Genomic DNA, 20,287 nt, shown 5'->3' with positions numbered 1-20,287 from the left:
CCTGGGGGTGAGGGCAGTTCTCTGTGGAGTCCTGACACCCCCCAACTTGATTGTGTCTCACTTCAGCCCACCCACCCCCCACACAAGGCCAACTAACTCCTTAATTGGTTGGAAGGTTATTGTGAGGCATCTCATCCTCGGGAGGTGGGAGACGGGTGTTGCCGCCTCATGCCCTTCCCCCTCAACCCCAGGCTTCTTGGGAAGCAAGGAGTAAAGCTAGGCCTCCAATGTGGCATAGCAGAGTGAGCACTGAGCTGTCAGGATAGAAATTAAAGAAACCCAAAGCTAGAGAAAATCTACAGTGCTGTGGTTGGCATGTCAACCATGTCATTCCACACTGAGAGGAGGGATGGACTGGTGGTTAGAGGACAGGCCCAAGAGACCTTGATTCTATCCCTGGCTCTGCTACTAGTTTGTTGTTTGACCTTGAGCAAGTCCCTTAATCCCTATGTATTTTGAGTTTCCCCATCTATAGAACAGAGATAATGACATTGACTCACCCCAGAGGAGTTTGTGAGGCTAAGTATTCATGTTTGTAAAGCACAAGTGAGAACTTGGGTGAAATACACTAGGGAAGGGCAGGGAATGATCATATCCAACCAGGCAGGACAAAGAATAAAAATCAGGTGGAATTATAAAATTGTTCATGGAGAGTCATTAGTGTGCTGAGTGTTTTATGAAATGTGGAGCAAAACCTGATCTCTGTCCCCAGAAGATGATGCTGGAACTTAGACAGACCTTACAGTTTAGGCATGTAGGGCCAAACCTAGATCCCATCACAGTCAAAGGTTGTTTTGCAGTTTGAGGTCAAGATATGTCCCAAAATGCTGCAGAGACCAGCAGATGCTGTAGTCTAAAAACATTGCAGAGCTCTCTGTCTGGCTCCTTTCTTCAGTGTATTAATGTTGAAAGGCTTCATGGAAGACTTGTTTACAAGCGGGGTTTGACGGAGGAGAAAGTGGTTGCATGAGAAGAGGGAGGGAGTTACAAACCTAGGGGATGGCATGGGAGAAAGAATGAAGGCAGGAGTGAAGGAAGAATACAGAGGGGGTGGTCAGCAGTTGGTTTAGAAGATGCGTAGGGAGCAAGGGGTTGAGTAGGTCAGGCTGAGAGCAAAGATGTAGGTGAGGTGGGGCTGTACAGGGTTTGGAACTTGAGGGTGAGAAGCGTAAATGTGCTGTTGCAAAGGGAGCAGGATTCAGGAGGGAAGGGAGAGCTGGATGGGGTTTGAATGTCTCATCTTGTTTGTAGTGCTCAACAAAGGAGCAGCCAGATGAGCAAGAAGAAGACAGCTGGCAACCAGGTAAGTTCCCTCCTGCTTGAGGCTGTGAGCGGGATACATACCTTGCTTGACAGGCTATCAGTTGAGCAGATGTTGAGCCAGACACAGCAGCTCTTCAAAGGTATAAAGAGAGGCAGATGGGAAGAAGATTAGAGAGACACCTTAGCCCCACTGAAATATATGGGATTAGGGAAGCTTGTGAGAAGGACAAAGGGGAAGCATTTCGGAAGAATATGAGCTGTCCCTCCTGCAAAAGAACAATTGTTATGTATGGAGCTGGCATTGTCCTCAGTAAGACTAGGACTGTGGATATCTATTAGCTGCTTAAATACAAGGTCCAAATCATATTCTTTAGTGTCTCTGGTGCAACCCCACTGGCTTTAAGGGTAAGTGAATGGAGGAGCTGGCCCAGCAGAATCTCATGAGGGAGATTGACATGGTGATTACAGAGGCTTGGAACATCTGCCCTAGCTTAGAGCTCAAAGGATGGGTGCTGCAGACTTTCCTCAGTGCAGGGAGGTATGCAGGGTGCAAGACCCTCTAAAAGAGGGGAGGCTGGGATCCTTGCAGTAGAGAACTGGTTTAGAAACCATGTCACTTTGCATATGATGACCTAGTCCCCTTCTACTATCATCCTGGCGTTGGGTATTGGGCAGAGTCCAGAGCATCTCGAGTTTCATCCATTTCTTTGGGTGACCTTTCATTTCCCTGATGGGTTCACCATGCTTTACAACTGGGCCAGCAACATGCTAGACAGTTAAATTATCAAATGGTCCAATAAAGAGCTGAAAGTGCAGGGGGAGGATCAGGGGTCTCGCCATATAAGCCACTGCTTTCTGGATAGTGGCAGATGTCAGTGTTAATTCAGCTCACATCCCTGGATGCATCATTCACTTCTCCCAGCTGCGCTTGACCTTTCTATGCAGGCAAGAGCTGGAGGATGCTCTCTGATTTGGTGGGTCCTGATGCAAGTTTACAGTCCATCAAAAACTGGGGCAAACTATTCTCTCCAGTTCCCCCAGCCCCAGCTCTAAACTGCCATGCCAGAGTTTTCTTTCCCAGTCACCTCTCTTGACCACATGAATGGTCTCCACTGTCTGGGGGCCAAAGGGCAATTTGCAGAACTTCTGGGGTCACATTTTCTGGAAGAGGCAAGTCCCACCTGAAAGGGACGTTTTAAACCCACCTGCTTGGGAAGATGTCATTGGCACCCATCAGCCCTGCTTGAGTTGGGCATCCTCATGGGGGAGCCTTCTCCTGGGAGAGAATAGTGAAAGGAATGTGAAGTCCCTGCTGCCTCTCTGTAGTAAGCGCATGGAGTGTACGTCCTATTGAAATCCAGAGGGGCAAAGAAGACCTTCCTGTCCTAGAGCTATGGGGAAAACCACAGAGTTGTCTGGCCTGGAAGGTCTGCAGAGAGATATGGGCACTTTCTACAGAAGGAGGGTACAGAAGCAGCCCAGCAAAGAATGTAGGTGAAAAACCTCTTCCTTTCCAACCCCAGGTGCTCATCTGGAGTGAATCATCTTCAAAATATATTTGGCCACCTTTCCCTGAAACACAGTTAGAGCTTCAAAGTTGCTGAAGGCTGGTTGGCAGGTTCAGCTGGATCATCGCTTTCTCTGGATGCTATTTCTGAAGGTCTTTACTGGGTATCTCCCAGCTGCAGGGAGACCATCCTCTGAAGGGTACCAGCAAGTACCTTTCCTTTGCCCTGGGTGTGGAATGGCTCTGGGAGCCAGTCCTTTTCCGTTTCATTTGTGGATTTGCCTGTCACTGGCTTGAGCTTTCATTTCCTTTAGCAGATTTTATTTTGGGGCCTGGGGTCTTTGATGTTTTCGCAGCTGACATGCTAATTTGGTAAAAGATTCTGATGATTAATTTTTGAGGCTCTTTCCTCCTTCCACTCTTCTTTTCCTAGTAACAATCTCTCCTCTCTCTGCTCCTCTCCTCTCTTCTCTGCTGCTGTTGCTATGGTTCCCCTTTGCAGGATGAGATCCTGGTGAGTAGAAGGCCGCTCAGCAGGCTGTGCTAATGAGCATTAATGATGCATCTGGGGAAAGCAGGATCAGGAACAGCACATGGACCATTCCACCTGCTACTGCAGTGGGGGGAAGTGGCTGCTGATGTTAGATACAGATGAAGTGGAAGTGGGGAGCAAAGGCAGCATGTTGATGAGAATTTCTTTAGCTGCCTCTAAAGTGTGTAAGCAGGAGGAGCTGGGGAGACCATTCAATCTAGAGATCAGGATCTGGGGTTCAGCTTTAGTGCCCTCTTCTGCCAGCAGAGAGAATTGGTCCATTGTGAATTTTAACAATCAGCAGCATGAAAGAGAGGAGTGACAATCCACTCATCCCTGCCTACAGATATGGACAATGAATGCACTGATTCAGACACCATGCAGATGTTTATTAAGTCACACAAAACAGTATTCATTCATGCACAAACACCTAGCCGTTCACATACATACTGCTTACAACACACTCATTTTTAACATGCACAAACATGCAGCGATACATACACATATAGGCTAATTCACATGTGCAGTAACACAGGCTCATGCACACATGTACAATGATGAACACCTGCAGTAATGCACATTCACATATATATATATGTATATATCATGCTTATATTTAAGCTATTACATACATATACTCTTTCTACTTACTCACATGTACAGGAATAGACAAACATTGATTTAAAGTTACAAAGTCCGCTAATCAATAATCTCGTAGCTCACTTACAGAATGTAAATATGGGACTTTATATCTATAGCTTATATATATCTGTGTTAAAGCTAATGTACATATATATAGTAACAGTGCCACTTATCTCACACAGTTAAGTTCAGGGTGTGAATTCCAGATGCATCATTATTCCCAGATGTTCAGTATCTCCTTGTGTTACTAAATTAAATAATTTGTTTTTCATTTACCTCTCTCTACTTTTCTTCTTGAATTGCATCCCCTTGAGCTCTGTGAAGCAGTCTGCTCCAACCCCAAGTGGTGGGAGAGCTCCTTGTCTCTGCCAGGGTGTGCTTCTTCCTTTGCTCTTTCTAGGCCTGGCCTTTTCTGGGTGTGATTGTTGCTGTGATTTGGTTTCTGTGGGTTGGGCCAGTGTCTGAGATTCTCTCTACAGTTCTCTCTTCCCCTTGAGTGCTTGGCAAATGGTGTAACCCCCAACAGAGCCAGGTTCTCTCCTGCCTCCCTTCCACTCCTTTCCTTCCTAACCCTTCTCCTGTTTGGAGACAGGTGCAGGCTAGATTGCCTCGGAGCTCCAAATTAGTGAGGGGCTTTTTGGCAGGAGCAGAGAGCACGGTGGTCCTGGTCATTGTTGTCCTGGTCTGTGTGTGTAGGGACACACTCTGCTCTCTCCCCAGCCATTAGGAGGACTAGGTTCTCAGTGCCATGTTTGACACTGACAATTTCCATCCCCACAGGTGATCCGAAAAGGCTGGCTCACCATCAATAACATTGGGATCATGAAGGGCGGCGCCAAGGAATACTGGTTTGTCCTGACAGCTGAGAACCTCTCGTGGTATAAGGATGATGAGGTGAGTGGCCCAGCCTCAGGGCTGGTTGAATTATGGCTTTGGTACCTAGTTCTGTGTGGTGCTGAGAACCCTCAACTCCCATTGACTTTCAGGGGCTGAGCATTTTGTAGAAGGCCCTTAGCTCCCTACAGTGGCTTGGTATTATAAATACACTTTCTGTGTATTAATTACCTGCTTTTTTAAAGTAGCCCATACCCCTGGGACCTGGAGTGATCCCACAAACCAGTATTCAGCCCCTCCCAGGAAGGGATGCAGGAGATCGGGAGCCATAATCAGGATGCCACAGATTCTGTTGGTTGGGTATAGAACTGTGTGTTCCCCTAGGGGCAAGCCCAAATAGACCCCTGCACATTAGTCACACCCTGTATATGTTAGTGTTCAAACAGCTGCTGCCTAGCCCCTCCACCAGCCCATGAATCTACTGCCTTGTGCCTTGTATTTGACTCTTAGTGGGGCCTTGATATTGCTTCAGCTGGAATGAGGATATTTCCTTTTAAATGTGAAGGTCATGGAGTTAATTTGGATGCAGCATTCCTGGCACTGAAGAGAAAATCCAGTTGGAAATGACTGTACTTGGAGCTCCTGAGTCAGTAAAAAGTGGGCAGGGCACTTTTCTGTCTTATTGTGGCAGGCCGACTCACAGGACGGAGGGGATGGGTTAGTGCTCTGATACCCAGGGCTTTGTGGTACTCTCAGCCGTAACTATAGTGACTATTTAAATTGTGGCTAAGCTTCACTCTAGTCTTGTGTGGTCACTCAAGAGAGGTGTGACCTAGTTGTCTGAGTACAGGACGCAGAGCCAGGAGCTATGGAATTAAAATCCCAGCTCAGACACTGACTCCTTCTGTAACCTTGGGTAAGTCACTTTACTTCTCTGTCTGTTTCCTCATGTGCAGAATGGGAATATTGGTACTCATCCACCTCATCTGGGTATTGGGCAGATCAATTAATTCATGTTCATACAGTGCTTTGAATGTGAAAGTGCTGCGTACTGTTATTAACAAACTATAATAGTACATGCAGAAAATAAATGAGAAAGTAGCATGGATCTGCTCTGTAGACCCTCCTTAAAAATAGATATTCCTGAAAGTTGGGAATCATGGCTTCCCAGTGCTTCCTCTTCCACTCAAGCAGGGAGCAAGATAGCAGATGCCAGAATCATGTCCAAATTGAAGTTATTGTTATTTATTTATTTATTTGTCTACTGTCAACAGTGTGCCAGTCATAAAGGAAGACAAAATCTCTGGCCCCTGGGCCTAAATCTCTGAATAGTGGGAATGAACAGCAAGAAGGTAATCAGAATGACATGAATTTAAACTCAAATACCACTCAACTTGCCAGGGATAAAAATACTTTGGGGGATGGCTACAAATGGATTCAGATTCAGTCAGCTTTTCCAAGCAATGGTTCCAAACTACTTGTCAGGAAGAGAAAGGGCCGTGTACCTTGTGTCATGGTTTATACCTGTGCAACATACCTGTAAACTGCTACCAGACCAGAATTCTCCACTCAGTTATATCAGTGGGCACATTTAACAGCCACTTTGCACAGTTGGAAATGATGACACAAGGTGCCACACAGTAGAGAATCAGGCCTGAAATGTCATTCCCTGACCAGGAGCTGGGGGTATGTCTACTCTACAGAAGCACAGCTTTGGCACTGCAGCTGTGCAGCTGAAGTGTAAATGATTTCTACATCAACAGAAGGGGTTTTTCTGTTGATGTAGTTAATCCGCCTCTCTGAGAGGTGGTAGCTAAAACCACAGAAGAATCCTCTGTCAACCTAGCTGCGTCTACAGTGTGGGCTAGGTCGACCTAACTGTGTTGCACAGGGTGTGAAATTTTTCACAGCCCTGAGCAAAAAGTAGCCAGATCAGTCTATTTTTTAGGTGTAGACCAGGTCTAAGTTCAGCTGGGGCATGCATCAGTCCCGTAAGCAGCAAGGAACTGGAATTGATTGTGCAAAGGAGATTTTAAATCAGCCAGTCCTTTTTCAAGGCCCATGAACTCTCAGACAGAGCTGCCTGGTGTGGTAACACCGCCTCATGGTTATGTATGCAGGTCAGGCAGTTATAACTTAAGGCTTGAGCGTTTGTTTTAAATTAAAAACAACTTCTGCATCTGGATTCCAGCGATGACCGCGTAGCCCCCCACCCCTCTGCCCCAGCAAGGAGCGGGCAGGCTGTGGTTGCAGTGCATAATCTATATTAATAGACTCCAGCTGTATGGGAGGGGGAAGGGGCGCCCCTTTTATCCTATGAGGAGGGTAACCCTGGGGGTGAATAACAGCTGGAGGTCTGCACTGCTTCCCTTCTGCATGGTGAGAGGTAGAGCAGCCTAATTAAAACAGCTCCCTGCCAGCCAGCATCCCTTAAATAAACGCAGGGCGACCCAGTGCTGACGAGGCAGGAGCAACACAGGAGAAAGGATCCTTTGTTCTAACTGGAGAAGGGGTGGAGGGGAAGGGGGAACATGTTTTTATTTCTGATTTTTCCCCACTCCTGCCCCCTCTCACCAGTTCTCCGGCCTCTGGGGAAGGAAAGGGAAGTAACTTCCACTTGAATTCCATGGCCAGGCTCAGCTTAAAGAGTCAGTACATTACAGGGGCAACTTGGAGAACCCTTGGCTTTGGAGTTCCCATCCTAACCCTACACAGGGACAGGGCGGACTCTGTCCTCCAGGACCCTTCTGCCCCACATGGCAACAGGGCTGTCTCCGTCACCCACGGCCCCTCTAGCCCTTATTGAGAGGAGACTTCTCAGACCCGTCACTCCCAAACCAGGCTGGTATCCACATATGGCTGTCTCCATATGTCTCAGTCCCAGATCCACTCTCTTCCCCAGAAAGGGCTGTCTGCCTCCTTGTCCCCCTGATTTGAAGGGAGGAATGGTGTCTTTTCAGGCCCCAAAGTCACCCTGAGTGCAGCCTGGGAGTCCCGATCCACTTAGGTTTTGGACAGACAAAAACCCTGACTTCTCATGCTCTTGTTAGGCTCTTGCCCCAGCTGCACAGCGCTGTAGCAAACAGCCAAAGGAAATGAGAGTGTTTAATCCAGGGAAGAAAACCCTTGCGTTGGTGGAAGAGCCAGATGCAGAATTTGGGGGATCTGGTGGGAGAATTAGGGGTGGACTGGGGGTGGCAGGATGACATTGGGCTAGGCTAGCACCTCTCAAAAATTGAGGCGGGTGGAACGGAGCTCATCATTTCCCTCCCCTGCCCTGTTACGGCAGGACTGGGCATCAAGTCTGAGTAGAGACATCTGGGTCCCATTAGTGAAATACCAGCCTTTCCACAACACTGGTTTGTTTTCTCTTCCCCCCAAAGAAAGGAATTGGAACTTAAAAGTGTCTTAAAGGTTCCAGCATCAAGCGTCAGTGAGGACAGGGCTCCCTTTGCTCCGGGAGGCTGGTGGAGCATGCTGGGGGAAGGGGAGGAGGTGGAAAGCTGGCTCCTTATTCTGCCCTGCTGCCAAGAGCACTTTCTTTGGGTTCTCTCTCCATTTTTCCTCCAGTCTCCTTTGTGTGAGTCAAATCCCTGACCCAAGGAGAGCTGCAATATAGATCTGCTGCAGAAAGGGGGATCAGCCTGGATTTGGGAATCCCACACCGGGAGTCAGCACCTCCTGGGTGCTGCTGGGTTCTGCCTATAGGACATTTGTAGGTCAGCAAGATGGTGGATTGGCAACGTTATGGATCCAATGACCATTCTATAAGACAGAGGGTGATCTCGCTAGCCAGGGAGAGTACCCCGCCCCCGAGACTGGAGTGGCAGCCATGGCACTGTAGCTGGTTGGTATTAGATACTCAGTTACCATGGTGATGAGCATGGTATGAGAACCTAAGCAGAAAAAGGTGTCCTTCCACCTAATCCCCTCCAGAGATCTACAGCACACAACCCAGCTACACAGGTAGGATCCAGGCTTTTCCTCTAGTTCTCTATGTGGCAGGGGGCATTAAGCCCTGAGCCTAAGGCATAATGAACAATATGCTACATGGTTCCTATTAGCAAGGCCTACATCGCACTGGAATGGGCCCATGGGCCCTGCATTTGATACATGTAAGAGTTAATTTAAACTGGGATGCATATGACTACGTACATGTGTCATTGTGTGTACTTGAGTGGTTGCACAGACAAGTGAATACAGTCTACTTCTAGTACATGTGGGAATTTGGTTGTGAATATACTGCATAGCCCAGACCTTCTGTCCTTATTTATGCAAAAGTCTCACTAAGGTTCGGTTGAATATGGTCTAAGAAAGGCAGGACTTGGCTCATACCTGTGTGAGGGCATCAGTGTATTTCCATAGCTAAATGTTTGTGTCTGTCCTGCTGAAATGCTTGGTGGAACCTGCTCGCAGGATCCTTGCATAGAGTGAAATTCCTTTATACGGAAGTTGAATGAGAGTAATAGCAAATTGTTTCACTGCAGCAAAGGTGCAACTGGTAATTCAGTACTGCTGTTCTGTATAGACACTAAGGCCAGGTCCACACTACAATATTACATCGGTATAAGTACATTGCTCAGGAGTGTGAAAAATCCACACTCTAAGCGATGTAGTTACATCGACCTAACCCCCAGTGTAGACAGTGCTATGCCAATGGGAGAGCTCCTCCCACTGACATAGCTATGCCTCTCACAGAGGTGGATTAACTACACCGAGAGGAGAAGCTCTCCCGTCAGCGTAGTAGCATCTTCACTAAAGCGCTACAGCAGTGCAGCTGCACCCCTGCAGCTTTTTAAGTGTAGACCTGTCCCAAGAAGCTTCCACTTCTTATTGCGAGGTGTGGGTGTGTCTCTGTGTGTTGTTGAATGTATACATGTGGGTATTTGTATTGCGTGTGTGTGTGTGTGTGTGTGTGTGTGTGAATGCACACAGATATGTGTTTGAGAATGACATATGGGTGTGTATGTTTGTGCATGGTATGTGAATGTATGAATGTCTGAGTATGTTAATTGTGTGTGCAGGTGTGCATATGTGTGTCTGAATTTGTGGGTACTTGAGACTGGTGTGGGTTATGTGTCCATATGAATGGCCTGGACCTGTGTGGGTGTGTATGCATGGGACTGGATGTGGATGACATGGCAGTTACGTGATTGTGTATGAATGTTGTGTTTGAGTGAGAATGGGGTGTGTGCATAATAGGAGGTTATGTGCTTGTGTGAATGGGTATGTTTGGTGTGTGTGTGTCTAGTATTTGAGTATGTGCATGTGTTAAGTATCTGTGCACATAGATGGTGTGTGTGAGCATGAGAAATGGTGTGTAGGTGTTTGCATGTATATATAGATCCATGTATATGATGGGGAATCCTTTACATTCTTCATACACCATTTTGAGTCTTCTGGGTCAGAGTTGTGCCCTGACTCCACATTGTGCTGGCTTCGTACCTCCCTTCTCTTCCATCACTGGAGAATGCAAGCAGATTATCCTGGCTGGGAGAAGCCAGGATAATCTGGGAGAAGCCATGACCTTATTCACACACTTGTAGGTGTCCATTTGCTATACATCAGACTTTGATGGATTACATTACATCTTCCTCTGAAACCCCCATTTTCAGAAACATGGAGCAGATCACTTTTCCAACAACAAGCTGCCACTCTTGTGCATTTAGCCCCAGATCAGCCACATCATGAAGCCCTCTCTGTTGTCTTTGCAGTGGCTCAAGCCCTGCCAGCCATCAGGATGGTGCTGTAATGGGAGGGTGGCTTTTAGCAGTCCAGCTGCAAGCTAGATTTTGTCACCTATTTTTCTGCTTTGAGACCACAGAGCTAGGTATGCTCTGAGACTCAGTCCTTCCCAGTTATCATACCAGCCTCAGGATCTCTCTCTACCACACATACTCCTTCCCTCCCTCTTTGCCCCTACTCTCTTTTGCTCTTTCATTCATTCACTCTCATGCTCTCTCTCTCTCATTCATAGTCTCTTTTTCTTTTTCTCACACTCTCCCTCCTCCTTCTTTCTAACTCTCTCTTTGTTCTTTCTCACTCACTCGTTCTATTTAGTAGTTTTGCACACACATACACATTACCTGTCCCTCCCAGTCCACATCTAAAGAACTTTAAAGGAAACCAACTTTAAAGGAAAAGCGCCTCCCAGAATCTCCAAACTTGAAATCTTTTTTTTTTTTTTTAATAAAATAAACAAAGTTTGTTACACCATAAAATTCCCCAACTGGTCACTTCCCACTGCTTAATTTCGCCTCCTCCTCATAGGGACTGCTAGCAAGGCACTATGCAGCCATAACTCTCCCAGGGGATAGCCCCTGTCCTTGTGATTTAGACACTTATAGCAAAGGTCTGCACAAGAAACATAAGGCATCCTGAGTGGCTCTCACTGGAACAAGCATGTGAAGCCAACAGAAACAGCTGCAAAGAGAGGGTGAAGAGAGTCAGGGAGGAAATGACAGACAGACAGCAAGTGGGATGGCAAATAGTGACAGATAAAGGTGAGCATTAGGTGAGGATCCAAGCATCAGTTTCCCAGCAGACTGGGGGAGGTAGGTGAATTTATCATGCGTTGCTCACACCCCAGCATTTCCCGCTGCCATGCAGGCGTTTCCATCCCTGTGCGGCACCGGCAGTGTGTGTGGTGTATCCCAGCACAGCCTAACCAATGTGCAGACTACTGTACAATCTCGTAGTCCTGAACAGGTAGTCTGAACACTGGGCAGACGGAGTGGAGCCTCTGTGTCCAGCTCTCCAGCTAGCAGCAGCACGTTAGTCCTTCCCCCTTTCTGCCTCTGGGCTGGTGTTTTGGGGACAGAGAGAGGGTGAGGGAAAGTCCAAGTCCTGCTTGAAGAAGTTTCCTCCATTGGCAACTGGAAAGAAGGGGGGATTGCTTCCTGCCTGTACCCCGCACTGAGCGAACCTTCACACCCCTTTCTCTTCCGATGTTGGCATCAAAAGGCTGATGCCCCATTCCCCCGGGCACGTCGTACCTTTAAAAAATAAAAATAAATTACTGCTGTTCAAACCCAGGAGAAGATGTTTCTAAGTCTTGGCCGTTGCCCAGATGTGCAGACTTCGTTGCTTTATTCAACCCCCCACATCTGGCGCAGCAGTTGGTGGCAGCGGGTGGGAGGACGCTCAGGCCCGATGCATCCTGATCTCCTTCCTCCCAGCTCTCAGTCCTGTAGAATGTCGCTCTACCCAGGGTCCGGAGCAAAGAGCAAACAAGACCAGCCTTCGGTTCCAAGCCCATAACAAGGGTCCTTTGACCCGTGTTGGCCAGTTGCCTTTGCAGCTAGCCTCCGGCTACCATGGGAGCGATCCGAGTTCCCTCCTTTCCTCCCCCCATCGCGTCTGGCACTCACTGTGCCTCCCTCCCTCCCTCTTTCTAGTCTTTGCTCCCTCCCTTCTCTTGCTTCCCTTCTGTCTTTCTGCCTCAATTGACGTGGCAGTGCAATGCTAACTAGACTCGAGGGAGGAGCTTGTTGGCTGCTGCGGAGGTCAGAGGTTGACAGGAAGTGAGCCATCTGACGGATAAGGTTGCGCGGAGGAAAGGAAGGTTCCATACCTTGGATGGAAACTTGAGGAATGCCGCTTTCTCTCTGATGCTTGGCTCCTGTGTAGCGATTCCAGATGTTCCCCGGGCCATGTGGTTCACTTCCTCTCTTGTGCTGCAGGGATAAAGAGTGCTTTAGGTACAATATGCAACCCACCAGCACTCACACACAGGGGAGGGGGAGCCAGAGGAGAGAGTTTAAATCTATGGCTAAAAACATGAACACCCAGTGCTCCTGCTTTGTCCCTAATAGGTTAAACCCGTGATGAGGAACATTTAAGGGTTGGGGGGAAATCTATTAATTTATTTCCCCATTTAAATCTCATTATACAGGAAGGAGGTGACAACAATGAGCAAACAAAAGGCCCTATGCTGGGCATTGTTGTACACTGTTACTGAACAAATTGACTGGGAACAGGGTTTAACTGGAATCGTGGGGAGGTAGATGGGGCAAATAATTTGTAGGCAGTCTGGGGGAATCTTCACTGTAAATATTTTTGAAAATACTGAATTCCTGGTACAATTTGATCTATTACAAAAGTGAAGACTTTACTGTTCCAAAGTAATTTGATGAGGCCAAAAAATCATTTATTTTTCTCACGGATGATTTGACCCCATCTAAGGTGGGGCTGACCGCCTGAGACAGGGAGATCACCACAACCCTCCTGTCAGTTTGGTGGTGGGATTTTAACAATGGTCTCTCTAACGCCTCCTCCAGCACATCATTGACACTAGAGAAAAGCAAAGTACATTAGCATTAATAGTAGCATTTGGTTCAGTCAGTATTTTTTTAATTCCACAAGAGCCATAAATCAGAACACATACACTTGGACTCTCTGTGCACAAAGTTTTACTTGTCATAAGAGCTTCAGCTTATCTTGGGTTTGTCCTCCTCCTTAATTATGGTGAGGTCTGATAGTTCTGTCAGTTATCTCCTAGCACTCCAAGAGCCAAATTCCTCCTTTGAATGCATGTGTGAGCTTCCCCATCAGCTTCAGCTTCATGTGTATCCAGTATATAAAACACCAGTCCTTTTTGTACAGAGTGACTGGCTGGGCAGAGGAAATAGCCTGCGAACAAACCAGGAGCCCTCATTCCAATCCAGCTATGCTATATTTTTACCTGGCTGTTTAAAATGTATTTGGGGATGAAGGCCCAGAGGAGAACAATGCACATTCAGTTAACAATGCAAACCACGACCATCTAAAATACACTGGCCCCAGAACAGAGCCAGAGTAACAAGGGTACACAATGGGGACCCCCTTAGGGTGCCTCCTCTCAGGCCACGGAGCTACAGGTGTAGTCTCAGTCCTTCCCCCAAACACTATCCTTTGCCCTCCATGACTAGGGGTTAATGGCTAGGGGATCCATGTGCCACACTGCCCACAAGTCTCTTTTCTATGGCAGTGCCTCCCCACAACCCCTATGGAGCTGTGCTTTACTGTGTACATGGGGTATAGATCTCCTGCATAGACTCTTCTTATCCTCCTACCGTGCAAATGGACCACACTGGTTTTGCTGCATTCAGGGTCCTCCATGCAAGCATTATGATTATAGTTAGGAATGATGGTCCTTTAAAAGGGGTGAGACTAACCAGGCCTGATTAGACCCTGTCACCCCAATACCCCTTCTCTCCCTGTATTTGCACTTTAGTTTCCTGCTTCCTATAGCCCACAATGTTACCTCCTTCCCCTTGCTGGCTTCACTGTAATTCCTTGGCTATGCATGTGTTTCATGGGATAGATATTTTGCTGCTGAGAGGGCAGCCTCTCCTTTGCTATGATCCTCTTTCTGCCTTGCCACCAAAATGAGATGTTTGATGAGCAACACAGGCCTTTTGGGATCAAGCCAGGATCTTTGAACCATGCTCCACAAAGCCACCTCCCCCAGCCCAGGGTGTACTGGCACCTAGTCCTCCCTCTCTGATTTTTTCCTGCGTCTGTCAGGCTGGAGGGAGAGCCCCTTCCCCCCCTCCTTGTGGCTGCATTGCTCTTGGGATGTCTCAGCCACCACACACATTGCCTGATTGCTAACATATGGGCAGAGGGCTCAGCCAAAACTTTAAAAGGCTCAGCCCTCAGCAGCTCGTTACACTCTTTCCTGTCTCTACATTCAGGAAATGAAGTCAGAGTATTGATATAAAACAGGCTGGGGTGAAAACTGAGAAGATGTGAAGAGTGGAGAAAGGACTTTTGAGAGACTGGGGTGTAGGCATGGTGAGATGGCAGGTCAGAGCAGCCCTGGCCGAATGTGTCTGTGTGCATCATGCTGCAATCAAGAGCCAGGGGATTTACCTCCTGGCACCAGTGCTGTAGCTCTTGTATGGCTCTCATTACCCCCAAAGCTGAAAAATCATACACTAGCAAGCAGCAATATGGATCTAATTGCTCCTCGAGGATGTTGGTTTGAATCTTGCTCCAGGGCACAGATGCAGTGCCCACAGAACCTGGGAACCTGGCACTAGCATTCTGTATGATGGAATTTGCTGTCTTCCCAGCTTAAGAGAGTGAAGCCTGGTGCTAATGTATTGGCTCCCAGTGCACTTAGAGACTGGGAATATGAATCTTTATATGTGTGTATGGCTCCTAGTGCACATTAGAGTCAAGGGTCCAAAATCTGACCTCAGTTTCACTGGTGTAAATCTGGAGAAAGTGCCAAATCCTGGTCACATTAATGTCAACGACAAATTCCCATTAGCTGTAGTGGGTCCAGGTTTTGGTCCTAACACCATTGAATTCACTCTAGATTTACCTTGGTGTAACGGAGATCAAACTCTGTTGGGTGGCATTATTGCAATGGTGTGGGAAGTAACAGCATGCAGAGGCTAGAAGCATTACAAAAGCAATTCCTATGTGATGAAGGGGAAGAACTCTAAGGCCTTGATGGAAACAAAGGGTACAGGGTAAAGACGCACATACACCATCACCTAGGTCCTAGGACCTGGGGAATTCTGTTGCTCTCACCACTAGATTTCTTGCTTTTTTTTGCTATGAGATGTTTCTTTTGCATCCAGCTCCAAACTTTTCTGACATTGTAAAAAGATGTGAGGAGCATTTTCTACGTCTTATTCCTTTAGCTGCCATCTACATTGAAGTTACTTTTTTGGGTAGCACAGAGTTTGCATATGGGTGATGCATAAGGTGCTTCAGTAGGAGAGATTGCAGTAGGACTGGTTGGCTTGCCTGGGGCTTAGCAATGGGTGTTCATCTCCTCTAAGTCACCAGTTCATCTGCAAACTGGAGCAATAGTGGCTGAAAGTTATTGCAATTTGGAAGCTGTTAGGTGATCTTCAGAATGTGAAATGAGCTTTATGGGTCTCAGCCAGATTCCTAATCAATAGGCATCCGCATCACAAAAATACTCACCCCCCTGAATTTCGACTAACTGGCACCTTGGTTGGCAGTCTCAACAGAAAGAACAGGGGAATTAAGATCTGAATACCATTTCTATCTTTGGTCCCTTTGGATCAGTGGTGGAAGGGGTACGGGAGCTCTGTTGCTGCCCAAGCTGTCCCTGTTCTGTCCATCCCAGAGAACATCTGTTTCCAGGACATCTTTCCCAGCACTACATTATATTGTAACAGATAATGTCATTTGACCTTTTCATTGGGGATCTGAGACATGTAGAGGAGTATACCAGTATACTTAGGAATTAATAGGACTTAGTGAGATAGCTGACTAAGGCCTTTAGGGCCATTATAATGGTCAGATCATCTTCTCTGGGCTTTGATTCCATCTGCCTATGAAACATGTCAGCAGCATCACCATCTACAGTCGCTTCTCTGCCCTTGTATTTTCCAGTTAGATTTTGGGATCTCTGCTAGCAGCCTGCCTGCCTTTTCTATTCCCCTTTCCCCTGTAAGGGATCACATTTCTCCATGTTTCCAGCTGAGGCAAGCATGACGTACACACCAGAACCCCTACACAAGGGGGACGGTTACATACATAATACATTTCTATTGGAGTTATCTCAGACATCTGCACTCTGCTTTGAGGTGAGGAGTTTGGTATAATGGTTCCCTCTTTTGATCACTTTTGGTATAGCAATACCTGACTAGAGCTGTACACTTACAAGTAGGGCCCTTGGGCCAAATTCAGCTCTCAGTTACATTGATGTAAATCCAGATTAACTCCAGTAAAGACTTCATATCTTCCCCTGAGTAAGAGAGAGGAGAGTCTGATCTTCAGTTTTTGGGGTTAAAGCCAAAAAATCCCCTGATTTCTAACCTCATCCATCTCTGAATCCAGATCTCAAAATTAAGCTTAAATCTAAAAAAACCGGGGCCTAAATGTGGGGTGCCTCAGTTTTTAGCTGCTTAACTGGAGACACTTTAAAGGATAATCGGAAAGCTCTGAGCCCTCCCACTCTGAAAATCAGGTCCTCGAAAGGTGTCTCAAACTGGACATCCCAAAATTGAGGCATCCAAAATCATTCATCACTTTTGAAAATTTAGGCCTCAGTTTTTAACGTTTCCCCCATCTGTTTAGCCACCCATTTCACCTGGGGTTTTGATTAGTCAGAAGGACACTGGCTTGAATTTTCAATGATGGCTGTTAGTCATTTTCCATATAAAAGGTCCTTAACTGGCCCGCAAATATCCCACACCACTCCAACCACAAAGTTGCTGTTTGAGCTCCTGGTGGCAAAGAAGAGCCATTGGAACCCTATCTTGTGTTTTGTGTCACTATTATTATTTAAAAATTAATGTGAGCCCTTCATAGTGTAGGATGAAGTAGCAAGATGAACCAGGTGTGTCAGCTTTTCTAAGACAAAAAGTGGTTTAAATTCCATTAATCCTTATGAAAAATTATCAACTTTTGTGTCAAAGCATTGGCTTTTTCCCAGAAACTTGAAAATAAGGTTAATAATGAAAATAAGACTTTTTAACCTGCAGTCATGACCACCTCACTTTATCTCACTTGATTTGTTTAAACTCAGGTTTAACAAAGAATAAACCCCCCAACTCAGATGGCTGGTGGCATTTACAAGCAGATGGCAGTATGCTATAATGAGACCAGGAGTCAAGGTATCTGTGGTGAGAACAGCCACATGCCATGAATGGTAGAGAGCAGAATGGGATGGAGCCACTGTGGCTGGTCACTGGAAAGGCTCTCAGTGATTAATACACAAACTTGAGGGAGGGTGCCCAGAACAGATACAGTACTGAGTGTGATATAAATGCCTAAACAGATTAGATAGGTAGAGAGTTTATAGCTGTCAGCACCCTGCTCAATCACTATTTGAGGAGATGATGGAGTCAGGCTGAGAGGTGCTGACTGGCCCCTGGAGGGGATAGGGGAATCAGGCTGTCTGGGCCCCATTGCTCACTGATTGTCTTATGGGGTAGGGGAATCAGACTGTGAGGCTCCATTGCTGACTGACTTCTTGAGGTGATGTGGGGGCTAGGCAGTGTGGGTGCCATTGCTGACTGACTCCTTGAAGGGATGGGGGAACTGGGCTGTGAAGGCCCTGTCGCTGAGTGAATCCTCCTAGGGTTGGAGGAATTGGGCTTTGAGAGCCCTGTTGCTGTCTGACTCCTTGAAGGGATGGAATATGGGGCTTTGTGGGCCCCATTCCTCAATGACAGCCTGAGGTGATGGGGAAGCTGGGCTGTGAGGATGCCAGAGCAGACTGACTTGTTTATGGGATGGAGGTATCGAGTGGTAGGGGGCCCAGTTAGGGTTGCCAACCCTCCTGGATTGGCCAGGAGTCTCCCGGAATTGGAACTGATCTCCCAGTGGCTACTGAAACCAATCCAGGAGATTTTAATAGGCCGCTAACTGTCCAGTTGGCAGCACAGCGGGGCTAAGGCAGACTCCCTACCTGCACTGGCTCCATGCAGCTCCCAGAAGCAACCAGCATGTCCCTCTGGCTCCTAGGTGCAGGGGTGGCCATGGGCGTCTCTTCATTCTGTCCCTTCCACGAGTGCCAACTCCGCAGCTCCCATTGGCTGAGAACTGTGGCCAATGGGATCTGCAGGGGTGGTGCCTGTGGCAGGGGCAGTGCGCAAAGCTGCCTGGTCGCCCCTGCGAGCGTAGGAGTCGGACATGCCAATTGCTTCTGGGAGCTGCCTGAGGTAAGCCACCTGCCGGGAGCCTGCACCCCTCACCCCCTCCAGCACCCCAACCCCTGCCCCAGCCCTGAGCCCCCTCCCATACCCAAACTCCCTCCCAGAGCCCACACCCTGCACCCCCCCTGCACCCCAGCCCCCTGCCCCAGGCCAGTGAAAGTGTGTGAGGGTGGGGGGATGGAGTGAGTGGAGGGGGGCCTTGGAGAAGGGCGGGGCAAGGGGCATGGCAAGGCTGTTTGGGTTTGTGCAATTAGACAGTTGGCAACCCTAGCCCCGGTGCTAATTGACTCCTTGAGGGATGGGGGAATAGGGCTGCGTGGGCTCCCTTGCTGACTGACTGAAGGAGTAGAAGAGGTGGGTTGTGAGCGTCCCATTGTTGACTGACTTCTTGAAGGTATGGGGGAATTGGGCTGTGAGTGCCAGTTCCTGACTGACTTGAGGGACTGGGGGAATCAGGCTGTGAGGGCCCTGTTTAGGGTGACCACTTTTGTTGGATGGCAATAAGGGAAAACATGAAAAATAAGGGACAATGCTTTATTTTGAGGGGGATTTTAAAGAAACACCATTTCCCTTCGCATATCATGTATTTTTTTCTCAAATGCACATTATCATAAGTATCAATTTAATGTTTAAAATGGTACTTATTTGTGATGGGTTGGAGCCCTTGGGAAGCCACCTGATGCACTGAGATACCACTGAGTCTACCAGTTCTGCCAGCATGGGCCATCTTTAACCTGTCTTGCTGAGCCAGGCTCTTAAAACCTCCTCGAACACACACACAGGCAGGGCCACACCCAGCTGCAGATGAGCTCTGGGAAGACTCAGTTTAAGGGACTTGCTCCAGGACTCAGATGTCCACCTCCCTTGGAGTGCAGACGCAAAGATATATTATGAAATTCGCCCCCTCCCTCAATGTGGAGAGAGGTGTGCACGCTTCTTAGCCCCCCTGTTAGAAATTACGGGAACCTGGGTTTAATAATAAACAAAACACATTTTATTAACTATAAAAGGCAGATTTTAAGTGGTAAAAGGGGTAACAAACAGAACAAAGCAGATTACTAAGCAAATGAAATCAAACACACAAACAACTGGTTTCACTAAAGAAATTAGATACAAATAGTATTTCTCACCCTAGATATTGTTGCAGGCAGTTATATTTCTTTTCAGACTGGACCCCTGTCTCAGTCTGTACTCCCCCCTTGCCTTCTCTTTTGCAGTCTTTCTTCTTGGGCTGACAGGCGATAGAGAGGAGGAGTCCTGTTTGCCTTCCTCCCCACCCTTAAATAGGATTTACATAAGGCGGGAATCCTTTGTTTCCCAAACTTGACCCCCCCGCCTCCCCTTCCCTTACAGTGGAAAGTTGCAAGGAGTCCCAGGTAATGTTTTAGTATCAGGTGACAAGACCACCTGACCCTGTAGGATCACAGTGTCCATGAGTCAGTGGCAGTATGGAGCGTCCACAGGAAGGCCAAGCTTTTCACAGCTCATTGTCCTCGCTGATTGGCCATCTGCCCTGTCTGGCTTTTTCATTGTTGTACCTGAAGTGTTATCAGTGGGCATCACCCAAAGTAGCATAGTTGAAATACAGATACATAGTCAATATTCCTATCTTCAGATACAGAAATGATATCTCCCATGTCATCTTGCATAAAGTACATCTCAGTGATGTCATATTCATATCATAAGCATATTTTCATAAAGAATATGGAATGACACATCTCATTATTTTCAGTTTTAATACATTTCAATACATCTTAAAATAAGGGATGGGTGGTCACCCTAAGGGGCAGTTCAAGGAAATAAGGGAGGGTCCCTTAAAATAAGGGATGAGTAGTCACCCTAGCCCTGTTGCTAAGTGAGTCCCTTGAGGGGATGGGG

The 20,287-nt window shown here is 47.3% G+C and overlaps 1 protein-coding gene across 21 annotated transcripts in view; it reads left to right on the top strand.

Annotated features, from left to right (window-relative positions):
* Positions 1-20,287, top strand: part of DNM1 (dynamin 1) — a 103,311-nt gene that overhangs the window by 61,227 nt on the left and 21,797 nt on the right. For 17 of the 21 annotated variants that reach the window (XR_007352988.2, XR_007352982.2, XR_007352985.2 and 14 more), the window contains exons 13-15: positions 1,252-1,303; positions 3,273-3,284; positions 4,725-4,838. Coding sequence is in view for 14 of the 21 variants with exons in the window: in XM_048822617.2 (XP_048678574.1) it covers positions 1,252-1,303; positions 3,273-3,284; positions 4,725-4,838 (178 nt within the window). In the remaining 7 variants the exon portion in view is untranslated. Of the gene's footprint in view, positions 1-1,251; positions 1,304-3,272; positions 3,285-4,724; positions 4,839-6,052; positions 6,122-20,287 lie in introns of those variants that run through there. The other 4 variants (XM_048822619.2, XM_048822624.2, XM_048822618.2 and 1 more) reach the window with 2 other exon arrangements.

The sequence above is a fragment of the Caretta caretta genome, chromosome 16, assembly GCF_965140235.1.
Source record: "Caretta caretta isolate rCarCar2 chromosome 16, rCarCar1.hap1, whole genome shotgun sequence".
Taxonomy (NCBI): Eukaryota; Metazoa; Chordata; order Testudines; family Cheloniidae; genus Caretta; species Caretta caretta.
This window is presented reverse-complemented; position numbering and strand designations above follow the sequence as displayed.